Below are 13,108 nucleotides of genomic sequence, written 5' to 3'. Positions count from 1 at the left end.
ATTTTATTCCGTGCGCGTCATTTAGTTAAAATACAATCTAGTCACTTCCCACTGCTATTCTATAATTAAACACAAAATATTACATTTTCAATTCTTTTTCATGCCATTTTTTTTATTATTCTTCATACCCCAGTCGGCTCTTGGAGTTTCTCAAGTTGGAGGCTGCTCAAACAAGGCTATTTCCAGCTGTTAATTGATGCGATTACGCATGTATGCGTAATGATCGCGGAGGTCCCGATCTCCACATCAATCACTCCTCTACTGACCTGACGGAGGACCTTTTTTTATTTTTGTTTCTGTTTTTTGTTTTCGCGCATGCCCAGTGGGAGCGCGCATTTTTTTTTAATAACGAGTCTGAAACGTGGTGGGGTCTTTTCTAGCTCAGCTGGGGGAAAGATTTTACAGAATACCGTGGCTCTAAGAATAAATAAATAAATAAATAAATAAATAAATAAATAAATAAAACATGAGAGTGATATTATATCCGCAGAGTTTATTGATGTATATGGAATTGTATTTAAGACATATTAATTTTTTTTTTTTTATAATTTTATATATTATATCTATTGAACAATTCGAAATTAATTAGAATTAAGCCATGTTGCCTGCGTTTTTTCTTTTTTTTTTCTTAGCCCCACTGACTCACAACGACAGAGTGATTCCTTTAAAGCTTCTTTTAAAGATTTAAAATGGTCTAATGCACACCAAAAAAATATGGGAGGACGGGGGATGTGGGGTGGTAGGTGTGTGTGTGTGTGTGTGTGTGTGTGTGTGTGTGTGTGTGTGTGTGTGTGTGTGTGCAAAACACATCTCTGGAAAATCGCACTGTAGATGTGATTGGCAAACACATTATTCTATCCGAGCGTCCCGGGATTATCGTGACGTCACGCCGGTACCCTGCATGGATGAATGCTAAAGAACTATAGAGGCACAAAATAATGGCACAAGCAGAAGTCCATATCTTGCAAGTGTTACGTTATCCTTTAAGCTTTCTTCTGTACTAGCAACAATATTTATTTATTTGATTTTTTTGCACTTGATTAGGATTTACTCTTTCTTCCCTTAGGGGGATTATACAAACATATAAAACTAAGGGGCAGGCGTAAACAGACCCAGTTCTTCATAAGTACAGCTATCTATTATTGAGAGAAAGGCCGAGTGTGGAAATGCGCCCAAGACGTTGGATTTGAACCAGATTTGGCTTTGCGGAGAAGAATCCTGCTGATGGTGACCAAAGACGCAGCGATGTCTTTCTCTCAGTTTGGATATCCTTACAATGCAACTTCTCAGGTAAGCAAAAATAAGTATCCTTCATCCTTTTTTTTCTGAAGTCTCAACCATTGCATGTCTTTATATTATTTATAATGACTCTTTTGTGTACAAAATGCACTTCTCCAATAAGTTGTTTTTTGCAACATTTGCTGTGTTTGTATTTGTAATATTAGGATCATTTTCTCAATTTGAATTATGAATGAACTCACGTGTTGTTGTGGGGTGACAAAAGCGTGTACATTACCTTTAAGGTGTAATTACAGAGAGGCTCGGCTCCTCCCTTTACTCTATAGTGTGCGTTAAATTGATGGAGCCTTCTCAACTTTTTAACCATGTGTTAGTTCGCGACTATAAACTTCAACACAAATAGTTGTTTAGATTATTTTAATGGTATACTTTAAAATAAAAGTAGTTTCATCAACTTTTATAAACATTTAATTCCTATTTTTCGTCAAGAATAAACAGTACCAAACGACATATCGAACAATTGTGATCATATATATATATATATATATATATATATATATATATATATATATATATATATATATATATATTTTTTTTTTTTTTTAATAATAAAAAAAACGTCTTACCTTTTTTTTTTCTCTCAACATTTATCAAATAGAACAAAACAGAAAGCTTACACAAGTGCATGCAGCAACGCATTCAAATAACGTCTCCTTCCGTGATTTTCTTCATGCAGTTTTTCGTGTCGTCAAAGCCCAGTACGACTTGCTGCGATTCGATTTCCAGGTCGGTACCGGACGCCTCGAGCGCTCCCCAGGCCGCCGCCTCCTTCTGCTGCCCGCCCGCGTGCGAGAAGCGCCTGGTGTCGGGAGCGCGCGCGGAGCTGAGTGCGGCGCTCGGGGTCTACGGCTCCCCGTACACTCCGGCACACGCTTACGCCAACTACTTCCAGTATGGAGCGGATTCCTCTACCATCTACTCCACACTGGTACGCCCTGATCTCAGCACAAAAAAAAAACAGAGACATGGCTCCCTGGATCGATCAATCCTGTGTGTGCACTATTGATCACTGTTTGGTGTTTAGAACTGATCAAGCAGTCCGGTAGTGAAGTAACAAATAACGTGCAAATGGACGAGGGGCAAGCTTTTAGATCAATATAAAGGTTTATTAACTATACTGTAACTAATAACAACCCATAAGAGACAGATATGTGTAGCATGAATACCAGAACACCACACATTAAATATATATATATAAAATCAACAATATAGATTTTGTTGGGAATTTATAAACATCAATTACCTCATGAACTGGCTCAGGGAGCATGCACATCCACAGCTCATCCAGAATCTACTGCTTATGTACTTGTTAAAAAAAATATATATATATATATATATATATATATATATATATATATATATAAAAAATAAATAAATAAAAAAAAATTCCATATAAATTTGTGGTTTACTCTCAAATAAAATCACAAACTGTATCTATATTATGATTTTGATGTATTGTTTCTTTAGTGTCTACCTTTGAGGTATAGAAAAGAGTATGCGGTGTACCTATGGCTCTATTGAAGGTGCCATTTTGTAACTTGTAAATTTTTTTAATTATTAGGTTAAATGATGCAAAATAAAGTACTACACATGTCCACTTGATAGTACAATGCTAAGCATATAAGAAAGTATGCTTCGTTCTGTATTTTTGTTATCTGCATAATAATTTTCTTTAATTTCTTTAAATGACAGAATCCTCAGTACGATATAAAGGAGAGCACTGGAAGCCTTCACGGTGGGATCAGTCAGCCCAACGCTTACTACCCATATGACCACTCACTGGGCCAGTATCAGTATGACAGGTAAGATAGACAATTAAAGACATGTTCTCTAAAATATATGATTTAAACTTATTGTACTATGCAAAAGCTGCATTTTTATTCACAATTACTAAGCCCACATTTCTCAGGTATGGGACGGTCGACTTTAACAGCTCAGCCAGGAGAAAGAACGCCACACGTGAAACAACAAGCACTCTCAAGACATGGCTTTACGAGCACCGCAAAAACCCGTATCCAACCAAGGGTGAGAAGATCATGCTGGCTATCATTACAAAGATGACTCTCACCCAGGTTTCCACCTGGTTTGCCAATGCCAGGAGGAGACTGAAAAAGGAGAACAAGATGACCTGGTCACCCAAGAATAAGGCTGTTGATGAGAAAAAAGAGATCCTGGAGAAGATGGACCAGGAATCCATCACCAAAGGTACCTGCTCATTATATCTTTTTTCAAATGCACTGTAAAAAAAAAAAAAAAAAACATTTAATGCTACTCTTTTACGTTTCTGAGAACCAATCTTTGCAGTATTTCATTCTTGTCCAGACACACAAGATGGCAAGGAGGATCGGGACCTACGTCTAAGTGACCTTGACAACATAGACGATGAGGACGAGGACTGTGACAAGCTGGACAGTGATTGTGAGAAACCCAGCCAAGATATGGCATTGCTCTCTCTGCCCTCTCTGCCTATCGCCAACCCTCTGAAAAGAGACTGCAGCTCTGACCTTCCTTCCCCCTCCAACTTCTCTGCGTTCCCCTGCAAAGTGAAAGGTATTATGGCACTTGTTCCTGACTTGGACACTTCAGGTTCCAAACAACAACCACAACAGCTTCCGGCTTTACATCCTTCACCCATTGGTTCGATTTCCTTGCCTAATTTTCAAGTTCTGGATCAAAAGCCAAGAATTTGGTCTCTGGCCAGAACCGCTGCTACTGAAATGACCCAGCACAGACAGGAATTACAAACTGAATGCCAGGCACAAGCTGCTCGGGTGCCATTGGTGGTAAGCAGTGGGAACTGTGCAGGTTCCAAGGGTCTCCAAAACCCCATAAACTTGGGGAACTCTGAGAATTTGTTTGAAGAAAGAGCACCAAGCCTGAATAAAGTGTACAGTGCAGCAAACTACAGAGGCCTACAACTCCACTGTTCCTCATACCAGGCTGTGACAGACTGCTACCAGTACTCCAATATGGAAGGTAGAGAAAATTGGCACGTTTATCTCTTTTCTTAAAGAGATATTAGAGTGATTGTACATCATCAAATCCAATAAACAAATTTGTAAGTACTGTAGATATCTTTTACTTAGAAAGGTAAACACAATGCAGTGTGCCTTTAAAGTGTAACTCAAAGATAATTCATCTGTGATTATGTATTAATTTGCACATGTACAAATATCTGTAAAGATTACCAGAAAAATTACAATTAAAGGCACAATATTTTAATTGAGCATGTGGCAAATTTTTGGTCATATCTTGACAGAACATCTTGTAAGAGCAACACCATTAAGGATAATGGCCTGAATAAAATCAATTAAACTTCCAATTTTCTCCAGGCAAATTCACCCATGCATTATGGACTGGCCTTTTGCCCAGTGTTTAGCTTGCACTGTACAGATTGCGGATGCGTCCTGTGTGTGTTGTAGGGTTCTGCAGTGGGGGAAAGTCAGACACAGAGTCTTCTGAGCTCAGTGACATGTGTCTTACGCTGCAGGATGCCAAGACAACCGCTTTCAGACCTGTGATGAAGAGGTGAGGCAGGTGAGCACTGTGAGGATGCATACACACACACACACACACACACACACACACACACACACACACACACACAATCATTTTTGTCTCACTACCTTTGTAAGGACCTTCCTTCTATTAATACTATTAATTACCTGCTTCAACAGTTTTCTAAACCTAAATATAACCCTAACCTTACATTTTTAGTAACCAAAAGGATTTTAAAATGTAACCAAAAAAATATATTTGGCTATTTTGAATTTATTTTATAAGTCAATACTTTCAACTAAATGTTCCCTCAATGTTATATATAGTCTCTATTTACTTTTTCTTTTCTTTTTTTAACCTTAACTGTACATATTTCTATGAGCATTCAATCTTTAAATCCAATCATCTGCGATTACAGAATAAAATGCCTCACTCTTATTCAACAAACAATTGTGACTGATGGCTTTACAAGCATTCGATGTAGGCAAATGGATTATATGCAGATCTGGGAATTATTGGGTTACTGTATCAGAGCAATTCAGAGATCTGATACAGTAAATCTGCACATGCATGCTACCCATAAACACAAGAGGTATTAAGATGTATATTAAGATACACATCTGAGTCTGTGTGTGTGTGTATGTATATATATATATATATATATATATATATATATATATATATATATATATATATATATACATTTTTTTTTTTTTTTTTTCCTTTCCTTATCCGTAGGCTAACCGAAGCGCTGCCCTTGAGCACCGGCAGGTTTCTGTAACTTCATTTATTCACTGTGGACCCGAAATGTGAAAGATGAAAATGAAGACGAAAAGAAAAGCGCGTGACCGACCGGACCTCGTCGTGTGCGCGCGACCCAGACAGCCGCTTTGTGAACGCGGAGGTAGCCAGCATTTTGCACAGTATGATTCTTGACGGTGTTCATGACTTTATGCAATGTTTAAAAAAAATGCAATTGTTTTTAAAAAATAATAAATATCAGTGTGTTCTGATGTCCGCACCGGTAATCGTAGTTTGGTGATCTTATTTATTACGTGTTGATAATTTTTTATTGTTCTCCCTCTATTTATTTCTCACCCTGCGTCTCTCCTGTGTTTTGTTGGTTGTGACTTGTTTCCCTGTTCTCCGTATTTACTTGTGGTTTTTTTTGTTGTTCTTTTTCTTCTTTTCACGTGAAGCTATTTGTTAGTTTTTTTAATTTTTTATTTATTTCATTTGAGAAATATAGAAGCCTATATACTTAGGGGGTAAAAATAATATTATTATTATTGTCCCATCAGTATTTTATTTCTAAGCATTTCTATTTTATAAGAATAATTTCCCCAAAACGTGTGTTTTCTGTGTAATGATTTTTTTGCTTACTATTGGGCTGATTAAACTTTTAAAACATTTTAAATTCTTCACCTGAAGTCCAAGTCCCTTCTTGATTGTTGTCAGTATTTATCTGTAGCATTGTACATATAAGTATTTGTGAATGCAGTATTCAGAGGCAGGACTGTTACAGTCACATAAAGGCGTCAGATTTGGTTGTAAAGCTCATTCCTGAATAAATTGTATACAGTCATATGACCACAGATAAAGAACATAGAAGGTGAAATACAGTCAGGTATTTCTAATCAGTTGAATTTGGACCCATGTTTTCCTTGTCATTATCTGATACCTCAAGGGTACATTGTGGAGGGAGTATTCAACATATTTAGCAGCTTTATTGTTACCTGTGTAAATTTGCTTTCAAAGTAAAGCTTTAGAAAAATAGCAGTGGTCAAATGTGTCTCTTAAAATATTAAAAGGCTTAAGTTTAACATGACCACAGTGATATAGAAAAGTGCAGTTTGGTGACTATTTCTGAAAATGCAGGCCTATTTAAGGATGCAGAGCTACAGGCTATTTTGAGGGTTCTTTGGGGACATTTCCTAAAATGGTCCATGTTTGCAAAGTTCTACACACCATCTGCACCCAAAGACAAAGTGCATCCTCAGAGAAAATGTAAATGTCTCAAAATGACCTCCAGAAGTCTGTAAATCAACCAGACAGAAAATTAAACTGTATTCAATGTGGAACTGTGAGGATTAAAACATGTTACAAGGCGTTCTGTAGCTCAGTAGTCTACTAGAGAAATAAAGAGTGATTGCTGGCATCACCAGAAAATTGAACAATAATAATGCAATAAATGTTAAACCCCTGTTTATGTCATATGCACCTGATAAACAAGATAAAGTAGATTAGATTTTAGATTAGATTTATTAGATGATTGCTTGAATCAGGTGTAAAATCAAAACAGGTATACTGACATCAAGCATGGGTATAAGACATTGTCGGATTAATGGATATTGGACATTAGCTATTGCTTCTCAAAAAAAGAAGCCCAAACATTGCTTCTTTTTTTTTTTTTTTTTTTTTTTAGAAGAAGAGCAGAAGGAGTACAATAATTCGGAATAATAGCGCAATGTAAATGTGACGCGCTTGGCGTATTTTCCTCTGCATTTTTATTATTATTAAAGGTCAGCAGAGCTTGGTTTAAGATGATCCGCCAGGATCTACACTTCTGTGCAATCTGTCTAAATATAATCTATACATAATCTCTCAGGGTCGTATTCTGAATACTGTTTTGATTAAGGGAAAGTCGGAGCTGGACATGGTTCATAATGACATGGAACAGAATTTAAGAGTTTGGTATTAATGTTTAATGAAAAAAAAACTTCCCCCTGATTTGCAAATTCAAGGAGGTGATATTGCAGAGTAAGTCTTGATTTATCCTCGACCCGAATCTCCCAAAGGAACACATTTAATTCTCGCAACACACAACACATTTACATAGTAAACAGGCTTGTAGAGTACAATTAAACAGTATTAAACAACACAACGACAACATGCAGACCAAAAGCTGCAGGGTCTGTGTCTCCTCTCCCTCGCAACCTGTGTAGGTCTCAAACACTTTTTTTGAGAAGGCTATATTAAATATTAAAGAGAGAGTTAATTAAAATGAGGATGTTGAGCAAAGCTGCCAGACCTGATTGAAGGTAGTGATGCATGCGCAGTGGGATTAGAGCTGCACTGCGTTACCGGGGGGAAGCAGCAAAAAACAGCATCGGGCTCAAGCAAGCACTAATAGAGCAATTAAAAGCCTGTCTTACATCGGCTTAACAAAACCTTAAAATCGGTCCACGAGAGAGAACGGAGTCATTTTAGACAGTATTGGGGGTGTTCTTGGGCTTATAATTAGTCCAGTACAAGTATCGCATCATCATCCCAAAATCTCTTGATTATTTAACGTTATCTTTTTCTATGTTCTATTTTTTTTTCTTCTTTCACAGAATGTGACTTATGGCATTATGCATTTATGACAGGAAACAATACTACTACTACTACTACTATTACTATTACTACTATACTACTACTACTACTACTACTACTACTACTACTAATAATAATAATAATAATAATTATAATTAAAATAATTACTATTATAAACACGTTGCTTGTTAACTTCAAATCAACCACAAATAAATGTCATTCTTTTTTTGTGGTCCTTATTAAAAACTGTAGTGTTCAGACATTTAGTAAACTTTAGATCACATTAAGTTTAGACCTCATGTTGAAAATGTTTTATTTCCCAGGGGTTTGGATGAACACTTTTTGTGAAGTTTCAGGTGATTGACAAGTTTTGCTAGGGTGTGTGGAGAAGCCCTGAGTTGCAGCACAGGCAATAGATTAGCACTTAAAAGCTGTGTGCTGATTTTTAGAAGAGGTGCAGCATGACAGCCAAATAAAAAAAAAAATAATAATAATAAGTAGTTATGGATGCTCTGTAGATTATGATGCTCAGAGTATATTATGAGCCACAGGTTCCGCATCCTGTCCATGGAGTACCCTGTTCTGCTCTAACACACCCGCTTAAACAAACAAGTGCATACTATTAGCAGAGAAGTTGAATCAGGTGTGTTCAAGCAGTCAAATGTCCCGGACAAGGCCTATTCCAGGGCCAGAACCTGAGAATGAATCTATAACATTTGAAGACCACAACCTGTCTTTGAGCTTTCTAACTGACACCCGTCTTTCTGCAAATACTTTGAATTCAATTTTAATAGAAAGTACGCCATGTACTTTTACATATTGAATTTTTTAACCTCAATTAGACTATTAAAATGCAGATGTAAATCAGTACCAAATCATGTACTAATATGTATTAGTTTGCATATTTACAAGCAAGAGTAGTTTGCATATCCAAGGCATGGTGCTGTCTCTAAGATCCACATGTCACTAAGTTTTGCAAATTATATTGTTAGGGCAAAAAGAAGCCCATTTTATGCCACTCCCTTACACATGCTATTCTTATTAGCTTACACACCTGTTGTTCAGATGCAAAACTGTGTAGACATGCTTTTTATAGACAAGCTTGGATCTCGTTGCTAGAAATATGACTACAATTAAACTAGTATTAATATATTTCTGTTGCGTGAAACAGCTTCCTAGATTTACACAAATGATTGTTGGGAATAAGACTACTAGATGATACTCAGTTTATGATGTGTCAAAGGTCAGAGAAAGGCTGACCATTGAAAAGTAGGTTTCTTCCTTGGCTTTCTCCCATTTTTTGTGTTTGGTGTCTGCTGATTGAGCATACCCACACATTATATAACTCACTAACTGATTTGGACATGCCAGTAATCGACGGGTGTACCTAATAAGGCCTGTATACGCATCATCACCTACAAGACGCTGCCAAAAGATCTGCTGAAAGAGGCCTGGTGGAAGCTACCATTTGATTTGTACAAAATGGAGGACTTGTCAGAAAAGGTCTCTGTGAGGATGGCTCTGGGTTCAAATGTTGATGAGTGGGACAAGCAGCACACTTCATTACATTTTGTCAAAGGGTGCAATGAAAAGTGAGCAAGCCTTTGTTCCTGTGCATGTTTCCCTCTGTGGAATTCTGGCTCTCTGATGTCGTTACCAGTGTCTGTGCTAATGAGTTTTGTCAAAGATAATTACAGGCATTGGATAAAAGGGTGTCTTTGTGTGGCCCGCTAGTGGACGGTGCATTTTTAACCTTACTGGTGCACTTTGGGTGACCCATTCCCGATGCCGAGCTTAAAAGTGGTGGGCATAACCATAATGGTGCCCTGGATGCTTTCTGTTCAGTCCCACTTCCTCAGCCATCATGTTTCTACCCCTGTGTGTACACTCCTGATCATATGGTGTAAACTAAAAAAACTAAGAAAAACTGAGGTTTAGGGGGAAAAATATGTATATTAAAGCAAAAACATATAATTTTGAGAATCTGAACTCAGTAATACAGGCATATTGGTGTCTGGTTGCCTTTAGATAAAGAGAAATTAGAAAAAAAAGGTTGGTTCAAAATTGGTTCATCTGTAATCAATCCATGTAATAAAAGCAGACTGCGTGCCTCTTTAATTGTTGTGCTATTTAAGCTTGTAGATCCACTTCATTAGCTACACCTGCTCATTTATGCTGTTATGCTATAATTCAATCACATGTCAGCAGCACGCTACATAAAATCATGTAGATACAGGCCAAGAGGTTCAGTTCATTTCCACATCAATGGTTGGCCACACGGTCTTGTTTCATATATATAGACATGCACATGTGTGGGAGTTGTGAGGAACATGTTTCCTCTGTTTTTATATACTTTACATACATACAGTATATATATATTTCTCTTTGTTTTACATACCTGTGTTTGTACACAGATGGTGCCTTAAGCTAAATGTATGGGTGCATTCTGCACTTGTAAAGAAGAAATAGTGCTTGTCAAAATAATATTACACGGAATCTTTAAAACATAACTAAATAACTTTTAAGAGAGTGTAGTGAATGCCACTGGACAAGAGTCCAGGTGTGTGTGGGTGTGATATAGCCATGGAAACATTTTTAATGCAGCCTTCATAATCTGATTATTCCATCCATTTATTCAATCCCTTCTTGTATTTAAGATTTTATTCCCTTTGTTTACCCAATCAACAGTTTGGAGCTTTATCCCTGATAATTATCCCCCACCTCCCCCACCCCCTTCACTAATACACACATACACAAATATATACAGATATATCACAAGTCACATGTCTTGTACTTCATGACACTTTAAAATGTAAAATAATAGCATTCTTTAATAGCAAATCGAATGTATATCCTATTCAAATTTGTATTTATAATATATAATATACTACTATGTAATGAAAGAATATGTTGGGGGAAAACATAACATTATTTGGGTCATAACACTGCTGTACTTGAAAATCATAAACTCACATGAGTTTAACATTTGGATTTTATACACTTGACACTTACATATGTAATGTTTTTTTTTTTCACGTGCTGCCACATAGATGCCTATGATTTCTTTTGTTTTCAGTTAATGTATTTTTATTTCATAAGATATTTACTGTCTTTCTTACTATAATAATGCCGAAGTTCTTAAAGTATATATTCCACATTCTTTTACGATAAGCTTTTTGACACAACTGACAGTCCTGGGCATTAAATGCCAGAGATTAGAGTGTGTATAGCAGTGTTTTTGAGTATCTCCATCAGGTTATGATCCATCATCACCTCCGATAAATCTGGGAGTGTGTGAGTGGGAGGTAAATTTCACAAGATACATGCCTTCATATCAGTGGTGGTCTTCTTGGTACCCTTAGAAGTATTGCTGGACTTTCAAAAATTCAAGTTTCAACATTTTAACTCTGATATGATAGGAAAGTGGCATGGAAAATGAAAAACACACCTAAAAAACCTTGCTGTGACATTTTAGCTCTTTATTCTCATTTCTATACTTACAGGTGGAATAGGGTGTTACAACACGTTACCGCAATGCAATAACAATTAACACGTGCCCTTAGAACCGTGTGTCCCGGAACAGTGTGAGTATCAAAGCAGGGCCGTCCCAACATGCCCACCCCACACATTACACCCTAACAAGTCATAGAGTGAGCTCTAGCAGACCTGAAGGGGTTCAACACACAGACCACACATAGTCATAGCTCAATCTGAGCAATAAAGCACAGCTATTATGTGCATGTGGGATTTTCGGCCCGTTAAAGAAAAGAACGGCCCTCAGGGAATGACAGAGCATCATAATTACACATTTTATTGAGCATTTCGTTCCAGCTAGCACTAATTCTGTTTCTAAGCATTTTCATTTGCCCCCTCTTTCATGTGGGGAAAGCACTGAGCGCCACGGCTTGCCCATTTCAAAGGTGGGCCTGACAAATATTTACAGCCTGACATGGAGTCACGTCTAATCAGCACTCACGCACCGAGTTTCAGAGGAATCTGTTCTTGGCACGCGCTTATCTTGTACATAATAAATGATCCTTGCAGAAAGACAAAGAGCCTTGAAGAGGCTGCCCAAAAATAATAAGTGACACATCTCTGTGGAATCACTTATAATGGAGGAAAGGTAAGCCACACTCTGACAAAATGGTGGAAATAATCGGGGACCTCCCCCTGCTGGACGGATAAAGAACTGCAGATAACGTGAGCGCGCGCATGTGTGTGTGCGTGTGTTTCTTTTCTTTTCTAACATATTTTCATCTGAGAATTCAAATGAAGGATTATAAAAAACAGGTAGCACCCATGGTTTCAGGGTGTTTAAGATAAAGACACAAGAAGGCAGAAAAGTAAAAAAAATAAATAAAAAAAACTGTCTTGATAAAACCTTTAAAAAATGATTTATTATATATTAAAAATATAAAAAAAACACAAAAGCAATCAGGGAAAAATAATGGTGAGAACAAGAAAATTTAAATCAAAATTTAAGAAAAAAAAAGACTTGAAAGACATTAATAAAATGTTCAGCCCAAAATATAACTGCCTTTCTATCAAAATACGTCAAAAGTCATTACCGTTCTACGTTTCACCCATTCACAGCCAGTCGCTCCTAATGTCCCTATGTGCTTAAACCGTGCGGGTCTGAAATGCAGATTTATGACAGTAATATGTTCTTTTCCATGCTTTAACAATCCATATAGCTTTATAGCTGGCTTGCATTACCAAAAACACACATTTCCCTCTTGTATTAGGGGCTATGGGGATAGCAATCCTTAAAATGAGAGCCATAAATCACACTTGCCAAGTATTATTCCATTAACAGAAGCATGGTTCTGTCATTTGGGTCATGCTAATAGTCAAAGGATGATGACTGGGACTGTTAACAACGCCAAAGCCAAGTGAGGAAAGAGCAATGGCTTCATTTGTGCTATGGATCAGAGAGACAATCCACTTGTTTGGTGGTCCAGGGGCCTTGTCCCCAACACACATACTCCCTTCCCCC

The 13,108-nt window shown here is 37.2% G+C and overlaps 1 protein-coding gene across 4 annotated transcripts; it reads left to right on the top strand.

Moving 5' to 3' along the window:
• The first annotated feature begins 782 nt into the window (after positions 1–782).
• Positions 783–6,182, top strand: irx6a (iroquois homeobox 6a). 4 transcript variants are annotated; one of them, XM_046840095.1, is made up of 7 exons: positions 783–1,290; positions 2,026–2,227; positions 2,992–3,101; positions 3,209–3,504; positions 3,622–4,275; positions 4,722–4,827; positions 5,536–6,182. In XM_046840095.1, exons 1-7 carry the CDS (start codon positions 1,277–1,279, stop codon positions 5,576–5,578), a joined length of 1,425 nt encoding a protein of 474 aa, XP_046696051.1. In that variant the 5' UTR covers positions 783–1,276; the 3' UTR covers positions 5,579–6,182. The 4 variants fall into 4 exon arrangements, with proteins under 4 accessions (XP_046696051.1, XP_046696052.1, XP_046696049.1 ...); XM_046840093.1 differs by having other exon boundaries at positions 784–1,290; positions 1,976–2,227; XM_046840094.1 differs by having other exon boundaries at positions 786–1,290; positions 1,976–2,227; positions 4,722–4,836.
• The last annotated feature ends 6,926 nt before the right edge of the window (positions 6,183–13,108 follow it).

The sequence above is a fragment of the Silurus meridionalis genome, chromosome 26 (genome assembly GCF_014805685.1).
Source record: "Silurus meridionalis isolate SWU-2019-XX chromosome 26, ASM1480568v1, whole genome shotgun sequence".
NCBI lineage: Eukaryota > Metazoa > Chordata > Actinopteri > Siluriformes > Siluridae > Silurus > Silurus meridionalis.
This window is presented reverse-complemented; position numbering and strand designations above follow the sequence as displayed.